This window comes from Dermacentor variabilis, chromosome 4 (assembly GCF_050947875.1).
Source record: "Dermacentor variabilis isolate Ectoservices chromosome 4, ASM5094787v1, whole genome shotgun sequence".
Taxonomy (NCBI): domain Eukaryota; kingdom Metazoa; phylum Arthropoda; class Arachnida; order Ixodida; family Ixodidae; genus Dermacentor; species Dermacentor variabilis.
Genome location: NC_134571.1, coordinates 170,170,572 through 170,196,539, shown reverse-complemented (window position 1 = coordinate 170,196,539; position 25,968 = coordinate 170,170,572). Strand labels below are relative to the sequence as shown.

The 25,968-nt window shown below is 46.2% G+C and overlaps 1 protein-coding gene across 1 annotated transcript in view; it reads left to right on the top strand.

The window, feature by feature from the left end:
* Positions 1–12,614: 12,614 nt before the first annotated feature.
* The window catches only part of LOC142579935 (high-affinity choline transporter 1-like), a 42,127-nt gene continuing 28,773 nt past the window's right edge, over positions 12,615–25,968 (top strand). The window contains exons 1-3 of the mRNA XM_075690614.1: positions 12,615–12,866; positions 15,062–15,169; positions 15,841–15,996. Of these exons, the coding sequence (XP_075546729.1) occupies positions 12,674–12,866; positions 15,062–15,169; positions 15,841–15,996 (457 nt within the window). The 5' untranslated portion in view covers positions 12,615–12,673. The remainder of the gene's footprint in view (positions 12,867–15,061; positions 15,170–15,840; positions 15,997–25,968) is intronic.

Below are 25,968 nucleotides of genomic sequence, written 5' to 3'. Positions count from 1 at the left end.
ACAACATGGTCCGTTGGTTGGTATGGAACCCTGTTCCCTCGGAACAGCAACGTGATGCGCTACCCATTCAGGTGGCAAAAAGTGGCAAAAAGGATGCATCGTGAGCCAGAAATGGCGCAAATATCTGACCTCAGTGGTGAAATATCTGAAAGACACAAATACCTAACCTAGGTATTCCAGCCCCAGTTTTTACTGTGTCATATATTCTTTCAGCATCTAAATGAGACTAGTTAACTGCTAATCGATAAGGATTATGTTGTTTTGCAGAAGCACCAAAAACTTGAACCAGTAGGTTTTGAAGTGTGTTGTTTAAGAATTGTCTACTGTAATGTCACACTGAAATTCAGACGTTGGGCTTTGGGCGCAACATTTGAGAAGCGGAAGTTTGTCGTCATTTTCTTCTCTGGTTATTAGCAGTTTTCTACCAAATAAATTGTTAATACAATCTTCAAAGAATGCATTACCAGTCTAAACTGATTTAGTCACATTCTTTATTGTCTCTTTAAATCACTGAATGATCACTGGACTGCCAGGTGATCCTTTTAAGCATGAAATGTAAGGCACACAGGTGAGGCACGATAAACCTTTGTATCGTCAGGCATTGTGCCGAAGGCGGTTGTCTTCGTGCCTTTGTGATCATTGTTGCACCTTAAAGAAAGTTTTAATACGACTTTGATGTCTTTTTGACCAAAAAGTTTCAGTTTGCATTTACAAGTGTGCTTGTTTTTATCGTGGTAAGTGCGGTAGTGTTGTGTATGAGTTGAGCATTTCGTACAGTCTGTGTACAGTCGCCGACTAATAATTCACACCCTATAAAGATCGCAAAACATTACGAACCATCGAATGTCTGAAAAAACAAATTCGGCAAGAAAACACTTATTTATTTACTTGTTAGAGCACTTGAGGCCAAAAAAGAACATGCATTGTTCGATGCATTGTTGAACGGTAGTCTGCTTACATAGAAACAAATTTGCTTGAATTTGGGCAAGCGCCATGTCCTCACTGAAGCACAACGAAAGCAGGTCCCCATTCGATGGCCCTGCAGCGCATGGTACGCTCTCCTCAGAGTCAGAGTGATCTCCCAAGGGCGCGAGTACTTGATTAACAATTACTTCGTCAGTAAGTTTGGCACAGGACACTTTGGCATTGTCTACATCAGCAACATTTCCGAAGTTCACTGTGGCGCGAATCGGCATACCGCTTCGCGGATCTTCAACCATCTCATCTCCGCTCACGTCTGGCATAGTTTCCAAGGCTCCAGCATAGCGGAAACAGCGGTGGATTGCGCCTGCCATCAGTTCCTTCTCGGTATCGACACGACAAATCCACACTGAGTTTCGCCACTGTTGATGCACAGCACCATGTGACGTAGCAGGTGTGATCAGTAAAACACTTTCAGGTTCTTGATGATGTCCTGATCATAAGCTGGAGGATACTCATGGTGTTCGGTGGCAAAAATTTGATTTAAGTTGGCTTCAAGTTATTCATTTGGCCATGGGAACTGCAGTTGTCAACAAAAAGCAGCACCTTGCACTTTTGTGCCTCAAACCTTTTATCCAGCCTCCGCACGTAGCCTTCGAACAACTGTTGTGAAATCCATGCATTAGTGCTTGCTTCATACCACACAGGCACACTTCTAATGCATTTCAAGCATCTTGTGTTTCTGGAATTTCCTATGACCAAAAGCTTTTCAGTTCCGGATATGCTCGCACCTAACAGAACGGTAACCCTTTCCTTGCTATTCTTCCCACCATGGGGAAGATCTCTGGAAACAGCAAGCGTCTTCTCTCGCAGACGCTTGTAAAACAGTCAGGTCTCACCACAGTAGAAGACATCCGGCGAGTAGCAGCCAAGCAAGGTCTGCAGTTGTCGGCGCAGTAATTCACGACCAATCATAGTTCAGAACCATCATAGTTCAGAACCATAAAATCTAGCGAGCTGCAGAATGGATTAGTAATTTTAAATTCTTCATTGACATTTTTCAGTTTACAGAATGTGGACCCCATGCGAGAAATCCCCATAGGAGTTTCAAATGTGTGAGCATCAATTTTAACATACCTGGAGAGCACCTGTTGATAGAGCAATTATAGAAAGATATGCCCGATGGAAAACCGTGTAAAAGCAATATAAAGAAGTTGTCCCTAAATGTATACCTACAGACACTGAGAGTGAACACCCAAGCCGGTCTAATTGATCTACCTTCCAATTAGTGCCTCGTTTTACTAAAACCAGAGTTATTTATTCAGGGACTTTGCTAAAATACTTTCAACATAATATATAACACTTGCAGCACCAATACAAACAGAAGTTTCAAGACGTCTACAACACGCTTTAATTATTGTTAGTTTTATATCCTTTGTCTTCTTTTGTTAGACGTCTAGATGTATAATCGCATAACAACTAGCTCTTGATTTAATTGCTTTTTTGACAGCAAAGTCACTGATGCGTAGTTGATTTTTTGTTGAAATCAAGAGTTCGATGAAAACTCGTCTGTTCAGGATTGCTCATAGTCAACGGTAAGACGGACGCCGGCCAAATACATTGAAGAAAAGAAACCAAGGCGTTTCGGCTCTCATACGGGGGCCTTGTTCACAAATCATCTTGTGAATCTTGTGAACAAGGCCCCTGTATGGGATCCGAAACGTCTTAGATTCTTTTCTTTTCAGGCCGCCATTGGAATTTGAACCTGGAAACGTTTAACGTTATAGCGTTATCTAGTGAGGCGAGCCTAGCAGTGCTATTAGTGGAATTAGAGGGCAGTAAATGGTATATAATAGGGCTCAGTGAAGTTAGAAGGTCAAAAGAAGCATATAAAGTGCGAAAAAGTAGGCCCGTCTTGTGGTACCGGGGTTTAGCGGAGCGACGAGAAATAGGAGTCGGATTACTGATTAATAAGAATATAGCTGCTAACATACAGAAATTCTATAGTATTTACGAGAGGGTGGCAGGTCTTGTTGTGATACTTAATAAGATGTACAAATTGAAGGTTCAACTCAGTAAGAGGACCTTAGTGTTGAAGCAATAAACGACGATATTATGGGCATCATTAAGGAGTGTGGAATAGAATTCGATGGTAACTCGGTTAGACAGAATACCAGTAAGCTATCGCAGGAGACGAAAGATCTGATCAAAAAACGCCAATGTATGAAAGCCTCTAACCCTACAGCTAGAAAAAACTGGCAGAACTTTCCAAGTTAATCAACGAGCGTAAGACACAAACATAAGGAAGCATAATATGAATAGAACTGAACATACCCTCAGGAATGGAGGAAGCCTAAAAGCAGGGAAGAGGAAACTAGGAGTAGGCAAGAATCAGATGTATTTGTTATGAGACAAAGCCGGCAATATCACTACTAATATGGATGAGATAGTTAAAGTGGCTGAGGAGTTCTATAGAGATTTATACAGTACCAGTGGCACCCCCGACAATACTGGAAGAGAGAATAGTGTAGAGGAACTTGAAATCCCGCAAGTAACGCCGGAAGAAGTAAAGAAGGCCCTGGGAGCTATGCAAAGGGGGAAGGCAGCTGGGGAGGATTAGGCAACAGCAGGTTTACTGAAGGATGGTGGGCAGATTGTTCTAGAAAAACTTGCCACCGTTTATACGCAATGCCTCGTGACCTTGAGCGTACCGGAATCTTGGAAGAACGCTCACATAATCCTAATCCATAAGAAAGAGCATGCGAAGGACTCGAAAAATTATAGACCGATCAGCTTACTGTCCATTGTCTACAATATATTTACTAATGTAATCGCAAATAGAATCAGGAACACCTTAGACTTCTGCCAAGCAAAGGACCAGGCAGGATTCCGTAAAGGCTACTCAGCAATAGACCATATTCACACTATCAATCAGATGATAGACAAATGTGCGGAATATAACCAACCCTTATATATAGCTTTAATTGAATACGAGAAAGCGTTTGATTCTGTCAAAACCTCAGCGGTCATGGAGGCATCACGGAATCAGGGTGTAGACGAGCCGTATGTGAAAATACTGAAAGATATCTATAGCGGCTCCACAGCCACCGTAGTCCTCCATAAAGAAAGCAACAAAATCCCAATAAAGAAAGGCGTCAGGCAGGGAGATACAATCTCTCCAATGCTATTCACAGCGTGTTTACAGGAGGTATTCAGAGACCTGGATTGGGAAGAATTGGGGATAAGAGTTAATGGACAATACCATAGTAACTTGCGATTCGCTGATGATATTGCCTTGCTTAGTAACTCAGGGGACCAATTGCAATGCATGCTCACTGACCCGGAGAGGCAAAGTAGAAAAGTGGGACTCAAAATCAATCTGCAGAAAACTAAAGTAATATTTAGCAGTCTCGGAAGAGAACAACAGTTTACGATAGGTAGCGAGGGACTGGAAGTGGTAAGGGAATACATCTACTTAAGGCAGGAGGTAGTGACCGCGGGTACGGATCATGAGATGCAAATAATCAGAAGAATAAGAATGGGTTCGGGTGCGTTTGGTAGGCATTCTCAGGTCATGAACAGCAGGTTGCCATTATCCCTGAAGAGAAAAGTGTATAACGGCTGGGTCTTACCATGTGTCTTACTCACGTACGGGGTAGGAACCTGGAGACTTACGAAAAGGGTTCCACTTAAGTTGAGGACGACGCAATGAGCTATGGAAAGAAAAATGATAGGTGTAACGTTAAGGGATAAGAAAAGAGCAGATTGTGTGAGGGAACAAACTCGAGTTAATGACATCTTAGTTGGAATCTAGAAAAAGAAATGGGCATGGTCAGGACATGTAATGAGGAGGGAAGGTAACCGGTGGTCATTAAAGGTTACGGACTGGATTCCAAGGGATGGGAACGTAGCAGGGGGCGGCACAAGGTTAGGTGGGCGGATGAGATTAAGAAGTTTGCAGGGACGACATGGCCACAATTAGTTCATGACTGGGGCAGTTGGAGAAGTATGGGAGAGGCGTTTCCCTGCAGTGGGCATTACCAGGCTGATGATGATGATGATGAGGATGATGATGGTGAATTAAGTACGAGCGGTGCCTTTAACTGCAGATGTATATGCCGGAAAGATACGGACATTATTGTGGCGTGTCTAGGGTTCCTCTTGCTCATGGAAATCCCTTAAACTATGCTGTCTCTTCAGCCGCCACAACAATGTATATGTGACATCTGCTTGCGTTGCTGCGCTCTGCTATAACTCGGAGAGCAGCATCGTAACTGCCGAAGTCGTGAGCCTGTGTGGTGCGCAGGAAAGCTGAGGACTGACGAAATGTTTTATCAAGGCATTGGACATCGTTAATAGTGATCAGAAATCTTCAAGTCCCTTTCTTCTGCCTGTGCGAGAAACGCCTCTACCCAGCTAGCACCTCGATCGACATACAGTGGCTGACACCTTGTAATGGGTTTAAAATTGTAATGGAGGCTAGTTTGTTTACCGATTGAGTGACACGCCCCAATTTTAAGCAGCAAAAATACTTAACTGAAGAAATAAAACAGACGGAAGACGCTGGATCCCTAACGGCCTATGCGGTGAACAAAGCGAGTTGACTTTTCTCAGGGGATGGTAGTGACGAATAAAAGGACACGATTATTATCAACGGTGCCGCCATTGTCTGTTAATCGGGCTTCGCCTACAGCAATCGCACATTTGCTACGTGCACTGGCATGCTGCACTTCCCCTCGCGGCGCCCAATCGGGCTCAATCTCGAGTTTCGCACTTTCCGTTGCGGCGCATGGCGAGAGTGCCGCGTGGGCCAGAGTTGTGAGCACTGCCTATAAGCGCTGCCTGCTGCTGTTGCCGCACCGCGGAGTGAAGAACTCCATACATGCGTCACGCCAGGCACAAGCTGTGCTATACTCGCCAACAAGTTTTCTTGGCTATGAAGCGAAGGCTACGGAAACTAAGCGCGCCTCTTTCACCCATGCTGGAAGGAGTCCCACAGTTTTGTTTTCATTTGCTTATGTCGGAAATAGAAAACTATACTTCTTTTTTATTTTTTACCGCACCTAATTTTAAACAATACGTAACATTCACCAGTCAGCTTTTGGAATTTATTGTATTTTTTGTTTGCTCTTTCAAGTTTTTGCACACCTGAGACCGTCTCACGTTTTGCAAAATAATAAAATGCAAAATGATATTGTGTTTCCCGGTGAGTGTTCGTCGCTTAATTAAGCAACGAACACTCCCCTGACAGGCTATTGACCAACTTTAGCAACAAAAGAGTGCTGAAACACATAAAAAGTTTTCCCAGCGTCTGCGCTGTAAATCGCAGCCATCGGCATGTACAAATGAGTGAGCGAGCTGACTCTTACGGACGCCAGCATCGGTTGCACATTGAATTCCTAACCGACGCCATACAGCCCCTTCGGAGCTCCGACGCAGGCTGCAATGCTCGCTGTTCATAACTTGGTACATATTAGATGTGAATAAACATTGATTCAATCCAATTTCATTGTATTTGCTTTCACTAAAGTGCTTGTGCAATGTTACCGAAGCCAGTGCCGAGCGTGCTCGTACTACATTGTGTGCGAATACAGCCATGTGCAGAAGCTCCGCCCCCGTAGCTTTCGCTTCATAGCCAAGAAAAGTTGTCCACGAGTATAGCTCAACTGGATCACTGTTCAGCTTCTTTGTTATATACACCCCTTCCGTGGTTAAACAGAAGCCACATGGATCACCTAAACCAAAGCTCTTTAGTGTAGCGTCAGCGACGCTGTGATGGTCATAATCTGAATTCTGCTTGGGTCAAGTAATTCTGAACTCTTTCTGTGTCTTTAGCCCACCTTGCCATTAACGTCGCCTAAGTTTGGGCAGCCTATTTTTTTTAAAGCTTGCTAAATGTAAACGTCCGGGTATAGGTTCAACTCTTTTTTTGCTCATGCGCCTTCAATTGGAAAATAACATTGGCTCACTGATGTAGTTAGGCCATAACTAGTTGTACTTGAAAAAGGGCATACCAGCGAAACACAAAGGACGCGCACACGAGGAAAAGGCGTTAGACACGGACGGACGCTGAACTTTCAGCTGTACTTTATTTTTTTATTTAAACTAGTTGAAAAACTAGTACTCTTTCTGCCTAAGAATTCACTGATTCTAGTTCTTCACAGCGCACTACTGGTGTGATCTCATATTTTAGCTTTTCAAGGGATTGCACGGCACCATCTGTGTATCGCTCTGATTCTCCGAAGTCAATATGGTTATGCCAAGCGTGCACCCAATGAAGCATGGTCTGAATTCTGCTTGGGTCAAGTAACTCTGCACTGTTTCTGCATCTTTAGCCCATCCTGCCAATAAGGTCGCCTAAGTTGACTGACTGAATAAACTTTATTGAAACCAGCAAGAGATGGTGGCTGGGCCTAGGCCTCCCACGTGGGGACGTCGAGGTGTTGCCTCTTCGCCGCCTCGCAGGCCTGCTGGGTTGCCCAGAGTTGGTCGTCAAGGTTGGGGCTACGCAGGGCAGCGTGCCATCTCGACGAGAGGGTCGTGGGGTTAGTGTCGGGGTATTGGTGTGTACAGTCCCAAAGCATGTGTGGAAGTGTGGCTGGCTGTGTCTTGCAGGTACGGCACGTGGGATTGGGGTAAATGTCGGGGTAGATCTTGTTATAAAGTTGTAACGAGGGGTAAGTATTGGTTTGTAGCAGGCGGAAAGTTGTAGCCTGCGCTCGGGATAGTTTGTTGTGTGGGCCGGGGAACGTTCTACGCTCTAAGTAGAAGGGCTTCACAAGATCATTGTAGCGTGTCAGGCGATCCCTACCGGTGGGGGCAGCCACCCCTTCTCCCGCGCGGTTTACTAGGCCTCGGGCTAGGGAGTGGGTAACCTCGTTGAGGTTGGGGAGGTGCGGGTGGACGGTGCCTAAGTTTGGGCAGCCTATTTTTTCAAGCTTCCTAATATAAACGTCCGGGTATAGGTGTACACCTAGCCTAATTCAATCAGCTCTTTCTTTCTCATGAGCATTCAAGTGGAAAATAACATTGGCTCACTGATGTAGTTAGGCTATAGTTGTACTTTTTTGCCTAAGAATTCACTGATGCTTGTTCTTCACAGCATACTGTGGTGTGATCTCATATTTTAGCTATTCAAGGGAATGCACTGCACCGTCTCTCTGTGTCGCTCTGATTCACCGAAGTCAATATGGTTATGCGAAGCGTGCAACCAATGGAGCATGGTCCAAGACATTGCTGGCACAGGCAGCTTTAGTGCACTCCGCCAAAGTGTGGATGATGGACCAGCTGTGTATGGCGTACACGTTGCTTATATGCTCGGGCGTGCATCAAGAAGGTTGAATAAGTCAGCGGTTCACAGTCCACTTCGAAAGATAAACTTATTTCTGTCTGGTGTTTCTTTTTCAGAGAACAAGAAGTTCGTTTGTCATGCCAAGGTCGTCATACTGTCGTCTTGCTGCGGTATTCACGCACATGCACATATTACTCGTCTTGTACGAACACGTTAGTCAACCTTGTAACGTTTTGCAGAACCTCAAACAATGCTACATAACAAGCTACCTGGAAAATGCTTTGCGTAACATCGATTTGCACAGTGCGTGGAGTTTTCACCTCAAACGTGTTTCACTTCGTTCAGCATATAGGGTGTAGCTTGTTTAATACTACATGTAATGAAAACATGTCATGATATCATCGCTTATCTATTTGCAACCGAACTACATGCGCGCCTTACCTTGGTATTTTGGGGTAGAGGAAAGAAGCCATTGCTCGATCATGCATGGGTCGCATGCACAGAAGGCACCGTTGTCATGCCACTCATGATGCAATCGGAGTTAAATTTACTTTCTCGCTCGGCATTCAGAGACACAAAGCCCAGCAGTAAATTTGTCGATCCTAGTGGGAGTGCTCGTGTTTAAGAGCTAGTGCTCGCTCAACCATAGTATAGCATATATATGTCGTCCATCAAACTCAAACCTGTTCTCATCAGGTATTATGAGGCTTACAAGTGTGCAATTTTCTGCTGAAATGCGAATGTTTCTCGGATATGGTGTCACCACATTCGACATGTAGGATCTAGAAATTACGTGATCAGACTGGGAACAGCAAGACGGATGGATGCCAATTTGCTCCCACCACCTTTGACCATAGCGGGCCCGCTAAGCATAGGGAGTGAGCACGATTGCAAGATTAGACCATAGGACCCCAACTATCTGTATTGTAAGTTAAGCATGTAAGCTTTGTAATGCATGAATAAATAATACTTGCACATTTGCTTACGTCATTGTTGTACCCTAGTGTCGATGCACCCAAAGCACCATGCACAAGATGCTTCACGTCGTACCCCATGCGATTGCGTCCCCTGTACACCTACAATTATCTGCGCGTGTGTGCGTCAAGCATTCGTGTGTGACGCAAGCTTCTGCATCACAACAGGAGCAAGAAGGCGGCAACGACATCATTATGTTGCAAATGACACGAGTAATCTTCCTTACTACGGCAAAGAAGCATTAGAACCTGTTTCATTACTAATAAGGCCTATCCCGAAAGCGATGCAGTGCAACAGGGTGTCTCAAAATGCTAAAGCAACCACGAGAGAAGAATGTGAGAAACTGGTGCTCGCTTTTATGGCACATTGCACAAGCATGGCACAAGTAGTGCCATGCATCACGGCAACGTTGATTGTCAGTTGAATGCTTTAGTGGAGTCACAAGAGTAACTGGCACATGGTCCGGGCTACCGCGCGGGCTACCTCCGGGCTTCCCGGGCTACCGCGCGCGCCCTCCCAGGGCGCTGTTTTTTTAAAGGCTTTCTAAAAAACCATCTGCGACGCGGTCAGAGTCCATGCTGCGCCGTGTTTTCGCGGCATTCTTCGCGTAATATGGGCGACTGTACGAAGGTAAATTCGCTCGCGGCTGCTGCCGCGTTTCCTCACTCCAGCGTTTTGACAGCGAGTTTCCGCTGTCATCGAATGAGACGTGTTCACGTTGGCTTATGCGCGCGTGACAACATGCTTGTTAATTTATCTAGTGCGCCTATATGTTTACATGTTTGTACGACCGATAAAACTACCATCCTTACTTCGTATAGCTGTCCACTAATTTGCTATTGCAATCGATGCTTCGCCTTCCAGGCGAAACTGTGACTTCTTGCGTTGGCCGCACCGGCAGCGTATAGAAACCGAAACCACAAATTTAAATAGCCGTTTCGCTACATCCTTCTTTGCTAAACAGGTTGAAGTTCTGGGCTTTTCATACTAAGGGCTGAGAGGACCGAACACAGAGGTATTGAAAGTGAGAAAAGTACAAAACCTTTAGTAAATCTTTTGCTTTTCAGCCGACATATAAAAAAACATTGAGCACATATCTAAAGGCGTGCATGTTCAGGGTTTATATTTCGTCCTCCACGATTATGCATGCAGAACCTTGCTGGTTTTTTCCTTCGTAGTGGCACTTGTTTTCTTTTTTGCTATGTTTCAGTTTTTATGCGATTGTTCTTTCCATTGAGCAAAGAGTCGGTGAATTTGGCTAGAATTGCTAAGCCAGCACCAATTAACGCACGTGGCTCTTTAGATATGTTAACCTTGCTTGCTGTTGTTCTGAATGAGATTGTATTCATATAATATGCCTTATTTTAAAAAAACAAGAAACAGACGTCTTTTATAACCAAATGCTGCTAGTTTCAGGCTTTAAGCTGTCAACCAATCAGCTTATGTTATAACGAGCATTCCCGACTGTACAATAAGTGAAATCACTTTTTCTGAATATTAATCACCCTTTTTTTGTAACTTTTCTTTTAAATTTTCTTTTAACGCCCTTTCTTTCTGAAAAAATAACGGAAATAAGTTTTGTTTTGGCAGTGGTAGAAACATTTCTTCAGCTGAAATATATTATGACGCCACGTAGAAAACAAATTTGCTCAATTTGTGAACTCGTCATTACCAGGTTAAATGAACGAAGTGCGGATTAGTAGAAACGCAGGCACTGCTCGGTTGCCAAATATTTCCAGGGGAAAATAAATGCGTTCTTTTTTAAACTACACGTCAAAACTGTTTTACAGTTCAGTGCAGCTGTCGATGTCAATTGCATTCGATTTCTCATAAATGTTGCAAAGGAACAGCATGATGCAGCAGACATGCAGAAATATTTTTTTACATGGAGGCATGTAGAAAAAACACCTTCGAATGCAACATGATGCAGAAACGTCCAACCTTAATCTTAAACACATCGCGGCCAGAAATGTCTATATCTCGGAACAGGTTGCATCTCTCGCGTTGTTGCCGTTTTGAGACACATCGCCGATTTTACCTGCAACCACAGTATTATACTCCCTAATGTCCTACCTAGGATACACAATGAAAAAAAAAACTATGAACCACCACGCCCAAATTTTCTGACCCCTATTGTGAACTGTGCTTTTGTACGTCTCCGTCTTTTGTCGTTTCCCCACTTCCGCCAATCCTCCAATCGCCTCTTTCTGATGCCTATTGCGGACATGTTGGCTTTAACACTGCTCCTGCTGAACCCAAGGGCTTCAAGGAGGCCAGTGGTGCCTAAACCGACCGCTGGGAAGACGTCTTGACATTCTAATAAAACATGCTCCGTCGTTTCCCTAGCTTTACTGCAGCAAGCACACGCTTCTTCTTCCTTCTTATATCACCCTTTATAGGTGCGTGTTCTAAGGCATCCCGATCTCGCATCAAAAATCAATGAGCTTCCCTTTGAGTTATCATAAATTGTTTCTTTCCTGATTTTGTTTTTTCCTCTTAAGTAGTTACTCATGGCAGGCAGGTTTCCTTTCCATTGCCGCCACCCATGAGATTATTTCGGCTTCTCTGACTTTCCGCTTGACGTTCTTTGTTGCTGTGTTGCCCACCCTACAGGCCGTATACTTGCTGGTAAGCTTTCTAGTTCTTTTCCTCCACTGTGAACCAATGTTTTTCCTGTACAGATACCTCAACACTCTCGGAACCCATTTACTGTCTTCCATATTCCTCCGTCCTTCTTCATACTCAATTTTACTGCGAGCTTCCCTCACTTCAAAAGTAGTCCAGGCCATATCACCCTGCACAACTTCATTTGTAGTCTTCGCGTGAGCGCCCAATGCGAGGCGACCCACTGACCTTTGGTTCACATGGAGTCCTGATCGTACCCCTGATTTCAAACAAAACCGCATTTCCGCATTTCAACAACTGACAGCAGCGCCGTGCCGCGGCACTACCGGCAGATAAGGCGTGCCCGGTCCAAGAAAGGTCCACCGCTGGGAATGGATATATGTTGACTTCGCATTTACAATCGTAATATGGCTAAAAAAATAAGGGCAAAAACTTCCCGTTTCGGCCTCGTAAATGCTTACACTCAGTATTGGGAGTGACGAAGAATCGAGCAGGCTTAGAAGTATAATTACTCATGTCTAAAAAGAAGAAACACTGATTGAAACCTTTCATAATATCAAAAGAAATAGGTACCGCAACGTAGCGTTTTAAGAATTTAGCGAGAAAATTATTTTTTGCTTTCCATGGCTCCTGGGAATGCGCTGCGCTTGAAACTGACTCAAGGGCAAAGAGGACAAGGCGTCGCACGAGGCACGAGCTCTGCGCACGCTAGAGGATGAAGACGACGGCGAGGAGCAGAGCGCAGCGTCCGCCATAATTATTTTTGACCGTCGAGCTCGCAGGTCACACACTCAACCGCTCCTCCGCCGGCGCCCCTGCCTGTCCCCGAGAGACTGTCCGTCCCCGCGAAACCGAAGCGAGATGGCGATCAACATACCGGGCCTGGTGGCCATCGTATTCTTCTACCTCATCATCCTGGTGGTGGGAATCTGGGCCGGCCGCAAGAACGATGCGCCGCGTCGAAGCACGTTATCAATGAGCATGGGCGAACAATCCAACATCATGCTCGCCGGCAGAAACATCGGTCTGTTCATCGGCGTCTTTACTATGACCGGTAAGCGCCGCTGAGATGGCAGTAAATTTTGATCGTGCGTCGATTTCAGTATCTCCGTCTACTGGCGCCTGCGGCACACGCGCATTAGCCCCAAGTCTATAATTACGATAATTGTTGGAGGTACGCGGCAAGTACTACTTTAAGGTGGCGCCAAGAAGTGTGTGTTTCTAAAAAAACTTCCCAACAAAGTGCTTCTCTATAGCGAAACCGTGCTAGAACTTCGATGATGTGACCTGTGCGAGCGCTGAAATTCTGATTGGCTCGTATGCCACTCGTATGCGTCAGAAGGAGACAGGCACCCCCAGCCAATCAGCACTTCAGCAGCAAAAAAAAAAAGGACGTGTCCACTACGCAGACACATACCCCAGGGGCGCAATCTTCTTACGGTTCGGAGAATGAACCGTTCGCTTGCCCTCGCATGTCTGGTCAGCAAAAGCCCCATTCTGACCAATCGCAGGACTAAAACTGCCCGCTTTCCGGACCATTATAATATTGCACCTCTAACGTTAAGAACGAAAGAGCAGATATGGCACACCTGGCGGCGGTGTTAAGAAATCAGTCCTTGCCTGGGTGCTCGGATTAGCGATGGTAGTTTTGCTCATACGTCTTACCTTTTCTTCCTCGCGTAAAAGGAACCATGTCGTATATAGCAACATTGCGATTGTTTGATATGGTTGAAGAGACATACGATACCATAATGTTCCAAATCGCAATGAGACGGCTGCGAGGTCATTTCTTCACAGGGGCAATTTCAGAGCGCCCGGTACCATGAAATTAAACCTGATGACATTAAATATTGTGTCAAATCTACATTAGAAGTGACAGATGAACTCCCGTTAGAATTCCATGTATGCACTGAAGGGCAGAAGTGTGAGGAACAATTTACCTGCCACTCTGATTCCAGGGAGCATTAGTATAACTTCCACAGCTCTTGGCACTTCTGCAATTGCTTCGCAATTTTTTTAGAAATGCTTTACCTGACACAGCATATGCATAGTTAACTTAATTGCTAAGGCGCAGTGACTTTCCTTCTCTTGGCGCTTTGCTGGTAACCTTAATTGGTGCTCTCAGCTGGCGTGTTAGTTTTCAGAGCTGGCCACAAAATCCCATTAAAGTGTCTTCCGTTCTTCAACCACTCATATATACTATAAACAAGGACTGTCATTGGAATGTGGTGATAAGTATTGTACTGTGGCTGGCACTGCCGGATACGGCGGTGCTGCGAATGCTACTCGATGGAACGAGCCGATAAATTGTTACTGTGCTTAGACGTAGTGATCACTGTCTACTACCAGGACGCGTATTCACAAGGTAAATGGTTCTTATAGGCTAGTGCAATTTCTCAGAACAGGCGCTGGCCAATCTAGATGACCACAGCGCCCGCAAGTGCGACAGTCTAATTTGGTTGCACACAGTTCATATATGGCAAGCGACAAGATTTGCTCATTTAGGCTCGCGTTCCGCGGGGCGCAACCTATATTCACCGCTGAAGTGGCTCACTGGCGATAGAAATGGACGCTCGAGGCACATTCCTTCCGTCGCGCCACCACCTGCTGTCCCGCTATGGTCGGCTCATTCGAAGCTTGCGGGGAGAGTGTTAGAGGGGTTTCGAGAGCTGAGCATTGATCATGCGTCAACTTTGTCATTTTTGCAGCGAAACGCACTCGAGTGCGTTTGGCTGCAAGAACGACAAAGTGGACGCACCATCAATGCTCTGTTCAAGCGGCTCAAGTGGTTCAAGCTGTTCAAGCCAGGGTAGATCGTTTTGCCTTCCACTGCCAGCATAAACGTTGTCTGCACGCGCAGCTATATAAGTGCACTACAGCATTCCTGCGGAGCATGCTGCTGTGTGCATGCACTGGTCCGAGCAGAACAGACAGTAAAAGTCAGGCTAACGTTAGGGTGGTGTTCCATTCTGCCCAGCAGCAGTTGTCGTGCGTGCTATGTCTTGCTAACACGTAGCACCCGCGTCACGTGGTGCGTAGTGTCCGAGCCGTTAAAGCACAACCCTTGGCATCGCTGTCAATGCATCGCCCTTCGGGTGGAACTGAAATTTCAATGGCGTGTTTCCGTATCGCGAGAAAGAGGTGCCGGGGTGATAAGCTTCTAAAGTGGTATGCGGTATAATGTGATCCTACACCTGCAGTGTTGGCATACAATGGGTTATGACAGTTGAGCCTTTCTCGTCTCTTCAGCGACCTGGGTTGGAGGCGGTTATATCAATGGTACCGCCGAAGTGATCTACATCAGCGGGCTCGCCTGGTGCCAGGCTCCCTTCGGATACGCACTCAGCCTGCTCATCGGTGAGTTAAGCTGATCGGGTAGTTCTGTTTGCAGTAGGGCGCAATCGGGGACCTCATCGCCACGTCAGTTTGAAGCTTGGCGAATGAATAGTGACACAAGTACGTTGTTCGCAAAATATCAAATGCAAAATGTATTTTTGTTCACTACTGTAGGTATTCACATAAGATCACATGTGTACAAATGCAGAGCACACAATATAATCACGAGCGCATATACACACATAAAGAAACACTTAACACGCACGCGCACGATGTGAAGTGCACTTGTTGCATATTTTAATAATAAATACTTTTCCATGCAACACTACCGACTTCAACAAGGAGATACAAAGAAGCAGGGAAAGGCCTGTCACCGCGGCCCTGAACTTTTTGTGGCACTCGAACAAGAAGCTTGGCGGAGGTCACGTGGTGGCTCCCCACTTCCTTGAGTATTTACCGTGACACAGTACATTGTAAATATGATTAAATGTATGGATTCATAATGCCTCAAAGATCAGTTACGGCGAAAGAAATCTAGAGCCTCGATTTGCTTACTGCGCAGAATCGTGCATATATTATAGGGTTCAAAATTCGAACACGACAGCTTTCCCGAGAAACACATATGCAAGAACAAGCACCAACATGTCGCTTGAAGCGCGTTACGTTTCAGGTGCTCCTTATGCTCTGCGCAGGCGGATACCTGTTCGCGGTCAAGATGAGGAAGGCCGGCTACAAGACAATGCTGGACCCTTTCCAGCAGCACTTCGGCGCCCGCATGGGCTGCTTGCTCTTCCTGCCGGCACTTTGCGGTGAAGTGTTCTGGTCGGCCGCCATCCTCGCCGCCCTCGGTAAGATGGCGCCGGTCGGTGATGTCACGGCGCTCTTTGTAGATGCTTGCGTAGACTAGTTACAACTTGCTCGGTTTGCCATCATTGTAAGGGAAATATATTTGGTACTGGCATGGGAAATTTAGGCTGTATTCCAATCACGACCTACTGGAACTCGCGACCTGCACAGATATCCGGTTTCTATGGGAGCAGCTTGCGCCCACTTTCGTCCAAACGACGGCCGTAGGTGGCGCTTTTATAACCTGTTCGCAAGGAAACGCTGATAAAAGCATTGGAGGCAGTCATAACAAATAAGCAAATTCCGCGCAGCTGGAAACAGAGTAAAATGAATTTGATTTATAAAGGGAAAGGTGATAAGAGCATAAAATCCTTCCGACCAATTACGATAACATCAGTTATATATAGGCTGGCGATGCAGGCGGTGAAATTAAAAATGCAGTTATCGGTAGAAAGTTCCGTTCTACCCGTTCTGAAGTGGTAGGCGCTTAGATGATAGCCTGTTCGTGCTTACCCAGTGCATAGAAATAGCTAAGGCGGAAAATAGAGCTCTGTATTTAGCCTTCCTGGACATAAGTGGTGCATACGACAATGTGAACAGGGAACTCCTGTGGAACATATTAAAAGCTGAAGGTATCGGTAATGAGGTAATTGATTTTCTACAGGAACTATATCGAGAAAATAATGTTGAAATAACATGGGAAGGAATTAAGAGTACGACAACTGTCGAGGTTCACAAAGGATTAAGGCAAGGTTGTCCTCTATCACCGCTGCTGTCCATGCTTTATATGATAAGCATGGAAAGAAGGTTACAACGAAGCAATCTAGGGTATAATCTGTCGTACAGATTAGGCGAAAAGGTTGTTGAGCAACGACTACCGGGTTTAATGTATGCGGACGATATTGTGCTGTTAGCAGATAGCCAGGAAGATTTGCAAACTCTGGTTAATTACTGTGGGGACGAAGGAGACAGTTTAGGTTTCAGTTTTAGTGCAGCTAAGTCCGGTGGGATGTTTTTCAACGATGCAACTGATCAGGAGCTTACAATACAAGGCCATGAAATACCCCGAGTGGCCGAATACAAATATCTCGGGGTATGGATAAACAAAGGGCAGATGTACACGGAGGAGCACGAACAGTCTCTCATACCAAAAGGGCGAAGAGATGCCGGGATAATGAAACATAAGGCATTGTGGGGGTACAACAGGTATGAGGTACTGAGAGGCATTCGGAACGGAGTAATGGTGCCGTGGCTTACTTTCGGGAATGCCGTCCTGTGTTTAAGGGCAGAGGTTCAGTCGAGACTCGAAGTAAATCAGAGAGCTGTGGGAAGGATAGCACTAGGTGCCCATGGGAAAACCACAAACGAAGCAGTACAGGGAGATAGGGGCTGGGCATCGTTCGAAGCACGGGAAGCTCAGACTAAAATCCTATACGAAAAACGTCTGTGGAAATTGGACGATAACAGGTGGGCAGCTAAGGTGTTTAAATACCTATACAGAAAGAGCGTTGACTCACAATGGCGGAAAAGAACTAGGAAGCTAACCAGTAAGTATGCCAGACACGAGGACGAAGAAAGACAGAGCATTAAACGACAGGTTAAAAATGCGGAAGGTAAAAATTGGATAAATTCAATGGAAAAGAAGCATAGTGTGGAACTATATCGATACTGGAAACAGCAGATCAGGAAGGAAGCGTTTTATGATAACTCAAGAGGCAGTACCCTATTCTTTGAAGCTAGATCAGGATGTCTTAGAACGCGGAGCTATAAAAAGAAATTTAACGAAGAAGAAGACACATGTACTGTGTGTGGTAAATATGTAGAAACAATGGAACACCTCATACTAAAATGTGATGGTATCAATCCCGATGTCGACGCGGCCAGAGTCACCCTTCCTGAGGCCCTAGGGTTCAGAGATAATGATAGTCATGCAAATAAATATGCGGTGGAAATTAGCAAAGGGCGATAGGAGGATTGGTGGCTCAAAAGCAGAGAGTGACATAAGGTTAAAAGGGTAGGAAGACGTATTTAAAGAAAATCGAGAAATTCAATAACATACAACACAGATAAAAATAAAAGGCAAAATAAAAATCTGAGCATGGTGGCAACTGCCATCGCCCCGTTTCAAAGGGGACACTCCTACCTTCCATCCATCCATCCATCCGTCTGCTACGCAGTGGGTGGCTGTGCGGCGTTGTAATTAGTTAGGCAGTTGTTGTGTTGTGACGAACTGCTTCTCTAGTTAATGATTTTGCTAACACAGTGACAGTGATGTCACAAGGCTTTGATCGGTCACTTGGCTCCAAAAGTTGAGTGCCCGAACCTAAAAAATGTCGGAGCGCATAGTCCGCTGCTCTCTAAAATAGCGTTAAATAGCCGCTCCTAGTGCCTTCTTCAAGCAGAATATTATAAATCACATTGTGTGTAGAGTTCGCCACGAACACAACAGTTTCATTGTACACGTTGTAAAATTCGCTTCAGCGCTCTTTAGAAACTTGAAGCCACCGTAATGTTCGACGACAGAACGATTACCACTCATTTTAACTCTTAAAAGTTGTCCGTGAATGCGTCACGAGTTCAAAAATTGAATTACGTAGACAGCTTCACTGTGTACGTATCTTAAGCTGCCGCCATACCAGGCAGAAAAGCTAGCTTTACAGTTTGAAAAGAGTTCCGTGACACGATTTAATTAAGGCCTGCAGTGCAGCACGTTTTAAAGCACTGGTATCGCTTAATTTTTTGCAAGCTTTCTACTGAGCTAGACATCCAACGATATTAGAAACAAGATATCCTCACCTTCCCTTGAAACAGAATCGATCAGCCTATTGCACATATCGGGCGGAGGACTTACTCCGTGAATACTTTTACTATACTTTTACCAGGTCATCTGCCTTTAACTACGGCACACAGCAGTAAATCCTAATGTCATTTACTACATTAGGCTGTCAGTAATCAACTAAAGAAAGCTAGATTATCCTATGAATCTTTCTAAACAATTTTTCCAGTCTCTTGAGGAGGCTAGGAAATGGAAATTTATGCCGTCGATCTAGCATTGCAGCGGCCACCTATGCTCGTTGTTCACACTTGCACCGCTCCTCCTCTTCTAGTTTCACTATTCAAACGCAAAGCATTCGCAAATATGTCTTCTTTTGTACATTTGTGAATTTATTCATTTACCGCCAATACGAGCGCTTTGTGCCTGCCGAAATGGCAAGACAAGCGCTGAAAGATCGCAGAAGCAGACGACAGCGAACAGGTTATAACTAGCGCCACTACGTTCTTTCCCTAGCGGCAAAAGGGGCGAACTAGACCATGCGTGCTCGAGGAGGGAGATCTGTGCAGGTCTGGAGTTCAGTAGGTCGTGATTCCTCAAACCCCTGCATCTACGCACCGCCGCCGCTTTCCTAAGTAGCGACAACCTTTGTTGTGCGACGCCTTTTCCCCTCACACCAAATCCGGTTCCGGTATTTCCGGTTTCAAAATTTCCGGTTCCGGTGTTTCCGCTTCCTGGAGTTGCGCTGCGGGAATTTCCTCTTTGACTGCTGTTAGCGTTTTGCGCCGCGTTTTCCTCTCACACCAAATCCATTTCCAGCATTTCCGTTTTTAAAATTTCCGGTTCCGGCGTTTCCGCTTCCTTGAGTTGCGCTGCGGGAATTTTCGCTTTGACTGCTAGTTGACGATGGTGAGACGCCCGCGCTTGCTTAGCAGAGCTGTGGCAGTCACCATAAGAAGAATGCAAAGGGGACAAGGTGTTGTATTCCGCTGAAGTAGTAGTTCGCGGTCGCTGTTTTCCAAATGCTCGAAAAACGGCAGTGGTCTCCAAGCGCCCAGGCACTACATTCCATCGTACGTAAGGGGGTGAGTGGGCGAGGAACGTGGAGGAGGAGGGCAGGTTGGCGGTACTTAACCTGGTCGGCGGAAACGTATATGGAGGGGCTTTAGTGATTCCAATACTCGCTGAAGACGGCTAAGTAGACGGCTAAGTGGACAGCGGCCATCTTAAGTCTCCTTCCACTTTTCGGAATAAAGCCCCTCCATACACGTTTCCGCCGACCACGTTAAGTACCGCCAACCTGCTCTCCTCCTCCACGCTCCTCTCCCACTCACCCGCTTTGCTTCCGGCGTCAAGCGGAACTTACGTAGCTGCAGCTTCCTGTTCCGAGTGGAAGTGACACTTTGTTTTTTAGCGTTCTTTACTTTCACGCCGCTGAGAGGCTTCAATTGCACGAGCTGCGGTTGAAACTGTGAATGCGATTCCATCCAAGAACCACTGCCTACTGTAACCAGCGATCTGCTCGTGTTCGCTGCTTCGCATCAACTTGCGACGGGTTGTGGTACGAGCGAGAACGTACAGTGAAATGTAGTGCCTGGGCGCTTGGAGTCCAGTGCCGTTTTTCGTGCATTTGGAAAACAGCGACCGCGAACTGCTACTTCAACGGAATACAACAGCTTGTCCCCTTTGCATTCTTCTTATGGTGATTGCCACAGCTCTGTGCTAAGCACGCGCGGGCGTCTCACCATCGTCAACTAGCAGTCAAAGCGAAAATTCCCGCAGCGCAACTCAAGGAACCGGAAACGCCGGAACCGGAAATTTTAAAAACGGAAATGCCGGAACTGGATTTGGTGTGAGAGGAAAACGCGGCGCAAAACGCTAACAGCAGTCAAAGCGGAAATTCCTGCAGCGCAACTCCAGGAAGCGGGAACGCCGGAACCGGAAATTTTGAAACCAGAAATACCGGAACCGGATTTGGTGTGAGGGGAAAAGGCGTCGCACAACAAAGGCTGTCCCTACTTAAGAAAGCGGCGGTGGTGCGTAGATGCAGGGGTTTTATTCGGGAAGACGTCAAAGTAGACAGCTTCGCGAAAACAGTATCGAAGTCAAAAATGAGGCAGGCTAATTTCCTGTCGAAACAATATGGCGGCTGAGCAGGACGCTTGGAAAGCCGACAGGAAAGTTGTCCGTGCACAAGAAAACGTAGGCACGTTACATCCTAAGCCCTTAAAGGGACATTAAACGTTAATATTAAGTGAACGTGGACTGTTTAAATACCATCCCGGAAACCTTGAAACGCTTGTTTCATGCAAAGAAGAGACTTATTTGAAGTGAAAATGCGTTCTGAAGCGTCCGCGTACTTCTAGCGTAGTTCAAATCCCCCGCCCTCCTATCGAGGAGTGTTGACGTCATGGTCTCATAGTGACGTAGCTCCGTCGGTGACAAAACGGCGCCCGCAGACGGCGCTACGGCTTTTCTGCGCAAAACGCAAACGCACGGCCAGAAACAGAGCCAAGACGGAGCCCACAGCAGTGCGAAAACGGAACTATGGCGGCTATCGGACGGGAAAGCTCGCGACGATAAGCTGGTTCTTTATTTTATGACGCCAACTTTGACGCTCGTTGCAATGGACGACTCTGACGACGACACATTGGCTCGGGATGCTGGGTTTGACTTCAGCGATTTAAGCAATGATGAACGTGACCTACTGCGGAGGGCTCGCGCTGCCGGCGTCGTTGCGTACTGCTACGACGGCAACTGCATGTCATGGCTGTACATATTCGCACATTTGTAGCTTTTGCTTTGTGAAAACCAAATGCCGCCCTCACCGCCCCGTCTTCGACCTGCAGTTGTTCTTGCGCTTCGGAGAATGCAGGCAAGACCGACGGAACAGCGCTGCGGGAAAGCATTGCTTTGAAAGGCACGCCACACGACTTCAGTAAGTCGGCGTTGAACTCGTAATCCTCTGGACGAAAGTGCAGCGAGCACACTTTGCGATTTTTCGGCTCTTTGCCAACGCGCATTGGCAGAGGTACGGCACTTAACCACTTCGATCGGAGAGGTTCACTCGCTGGCACACAGTGATAAGCAACGTTGGATTCGCCGCTGCAACTGCCCTTGGCCAAGTTCCGCGGACCGTTCGCGCATCCCACGACATCACATGGACGTGGCGTTCTCGCTTCTTGTTCCAAATGCAAGTTTCGCGAGCCAGCAGAACCAGCGCAGCACGACGCGATAACGAAACGACTGAAACTCCAAAGCGCGCGCGGCGCAGAGTCGAGCGTGCAGAGTCGAGCGAAAACGAAACCTTTCGACCACCCATACTACCCTCAAGTCTAAATATTTTAAGGCAGTTTGTCATGTGCGTATCATGGCCACGCATGCTTATATCGCCTTTCCGTTTCTCTACCACGGTTGCGCTTTAATACCACGGCGCTGCAAGTTTGCTTCAGAGACTTTCCTTTCCTTCCCTCTTCTCCGCCCTTAAACTGGCTCTCTTAACTACTACACGCACAGACAAAGCATCAGCGCGCGCTTTAGATCCTATAGATGAGATGAATATTTACAATTATTATTAGGGTTATAATTATATTCGAGTGCTGATTGCCATGTTATAGTTTGTTAACGAAGTTTCCGCTCAAGTCTAAATATTGTAAGGCAGCTTGTCGTGTGCGTATCATGGCCACGCATGCTTATATCGCCTTCCGTTTCTCTACCACGGTTGCGCTTTAAAACCACGGCGCTGCAATATTGCTTTCCTCTCCTTCCTTCTTCTCCGCCCTTAAACTGGCTCTCTTAACTACTACACGCAGAGCCAAAGCAACAGCGCGCATGCGATCCCATAGATGAGATGAATACATATATATAGAAAAGTATCAGTCATAGCTCTCGTACTATAGCCTTCTGAGCCGTTTCCTTTTTTTTCTTTTTTTTCTTTGAAAGAAGTCCTATTAGGATTATTATAATTACAAGAAGGTATTTCGCCCTCGCCAGCAGCAGTACTTGAGATAGCTATTCCGGCGGCTAGCTTCCCACGCTATGCGTGCCGCCCTCGCACCTGTTTAAGCTTTTTCCTAGACGCTAGAGCCATACAATGTCCGCGCAACCTTGAGCGATCGGAAAGCGCGTTTTCCACTCTTGGCCGGCGGAGAGGGGAGACTTCGTTCCGGCCGCGAAGCTCTCTACATCTCAGTAAGGTGCCTGGTGGTGGTCTCGTGCTGACGATGCCCTCTCGGTGAGCGCATATTTCCCCCCTCATCTATTAAGAGATTCAATACATACAAGCATTTGTCTCGCAAACCAGATTTATTTCAAGGGAATTTTCCACGTCTCAATAATTTCTCTCGTCGTATTCGAGTGCTGATTGCCGTGTTATAGTTTGTTAACGAAGCTTCCCCTCAAGTCTAAATATTTTAAGGCAGTTTTCCTAGTCTCTAAAGCCGCTCGAGTTCACGCTGCTCCTCTGGCGGCCATTTTTCCAAGAAATTATACCTGGACATCATCAGTCCCTTTCCACATAAGTATGAGGCTCGGAGCAGGAGCTATGGCGCTTGAAAGTAACCGTTGGCTTGACGAACCAACCGACTGGGCTACCTTTCCGGGCAACATTGAAGGATCACGAGTTCAAATCACATGTTATGTTCCTTTCCCCCCCTTTTTTTTCTTTCATTTAATGTATTTTCCTTCATTTTATCACTGTACGGAAACCCTCCTAAAAAAATTATATATCCTCAATTATGTGTGGCCACACATGTGCAGGTCATAAATACCAGGTTCTCTAGCCGAGTGACATCCATGCGGTATAACCGAGCTCAGATTGGTCCACTTTGACTGATCAAATAGGGCACCACTGTAGGTTAAATGAGGCGTACAACTCCTGCGGGACCCGCCGTGGTTGCTCAGTGGTTATGGTGTTAGACTGCTGAGCACGAGGTCGCGGGATCGGACCCCGGCCACGGCGGCCGCATTTCGATGGGGGCGAAATGCGAAAACACCCTTGTACTTAGAATTAGGTGCACGTTAAAGAACCCCAGGTGGTCGAAATTTTCGGAGTCCTCCACTATGGCGTGCATAATCAGAAAGTGGTTTTGTCACGGAAAACCCCATAATTCAATTTTTAATTTAACTCCTGCGGGGACGGTAGAGTATCCGTCTCCAGTGCAAGAGGACCGTGATTCAAATCCCGGTGCCGCGCAATTCTCCACCGGAAAATAAAAAAAAAACCGTGTGTTGAGAAAATTGCACAAAGAGGCCTGGAGTGCGGCCTGATCCCGGTGACCAGAACCGGTAACGCACTCTCTCACCAGAGCAGGATTGGCCACCCTGGTGCAGTACTTGGTCACAACCTCCTATATGAATACAACAATCAAACCCCGGCCCTCAGTCCCCAGCAGCCGCGAAGCAACTGACCATGGCGGCGGTCAGATCTGTGACGCTCCAGAGGGTGCTAAGAATACCTGGCTCCGGACAGGCCGCCATTGGAATCTGAACCTGGCAACGTTTAACGTTAGAACGCTATCTAGTGAGGCGAGTCTAGCAGTGTTATTGGAGGAATTAGAGGGTAGTAAATGGGATATAATAGGGCTCAGTGAGGTTAGGAGGACAAAAGAAGCATATACAGTGCTAAAAAGCGGGCATATGTACTGTGTTACCGGGGCTTAGCGGAGAGGCGAGAACTAGGAGTCAGATTCCTGATTAATAAGGAAATAGCTGGTAACATACAGGAATTCTATAGCATTAACGAGAGGGTGGCAGGTCTTGTTGTGAAACTTAATAAGAGGTACAAATTGAAGGTGGTACAAGTCTATGCCCCTACATGCAGTCATGATGACCAGGAAGTCGAAAGCTTTTATGAAGATGTGGAATCGGCGATGGGTAAAGTCAAAACAAAATAAACTATACTGATGGGCGACTTCAATGCCAGGGTAGGCAAGAAGCAGGCTGGAGACATGTCAGTGGGGGAATATGGCATAGGCTCTAGGAATAGCAGAGGAGAATTATTAGTAGAGTTTGCAGAAGAGAATAATATGCGGATAATGAACACCTTTTTCCGCAAGCGGGTTAGCCGAAAGTGGACGTGGAGGAGCCCGAATGGTGAGACTAGAAATGAAATCGACTTCATACTCTGCGCGAACCCTGGCATCATACAAGATGTAGACGTGCTCGGCAAGGTACGCTGCAGTGACCATAGGATGGTAAGAACTCGAATTAGCCTAGACTTGAGGAGGGAAAGAAAGAAACTGGTACACAAGAAGCCAATCAATAAGTTAGCGGTAAGAGGGAAACTAGAGGAATTCCGGATCAAGCTACAGAACAGGTATTCGGCTTTAACTCAGGAAGAGGACCTTAGTGTCGAAGCAATGAACGACTATCTGATGGGCATCATTAAGGAGTGCGCAATAGAAGTCGATGGTAACGCCGTTAGACAGGAAACCAGTAAGCTATCGCAGGAGACGAAAGATCTGATCAAGAAACGCCAATGTATGAAAGCCTCTAACCCTACAGCTAGAATAGAACTGGCAGAACTTTCTAAGTTAATCAACAAGCGTAAGACAGCGGACATCGGGAACTATAGTATGGATAGAATTGAACAGGCTCTCAGGAACGGAGGAAGCCTAAAAACAGTGGAGAAGAAGCTAGGAATAGGCAAGAATCAGATGTGTGCGTTAAGAGACAAAGCCGGCAATATCGTTACTAATATGGATGAGATAGTTCAAGTGGCTGAGGAGTTCTATAGAGATTTATACAGTACCAGTGGCACCCACGACGATAGTGGAAGAGAGAATAGCCTAGAGGAATTCGAAATCCCACAGGTAACGCCAGAAGAAGTAAAGAAAGCCTTAGGAGCTATGCAAAGGGGGAAGGCAGCTGGGCATGATCAGGTAACAGCAGATTTGTTGAAGGATGGTGGTCAGATTGTTCTAGAGAAACTGGCCACCCTGTATACGCAATGCCTCATAACCTCGAGCGTACCGGAATCTTGGAAGAACGCTAACATAATCCTAATCCATAAGAAAGGGGACGCCAGAGACTTGAAAAATTATAGACCGATCAGCTTACTGTCCGTTGCCTACAAAGTATTTACTAAGGTAATCGCAAATAGAATCAGGAACACCTTAGACTTCTGTCAACCAAAGGACCAGGCAGGATTCCGTAAAGGCTACTCAACAATAGACCATATTCACACTATCAATCAAGTGAT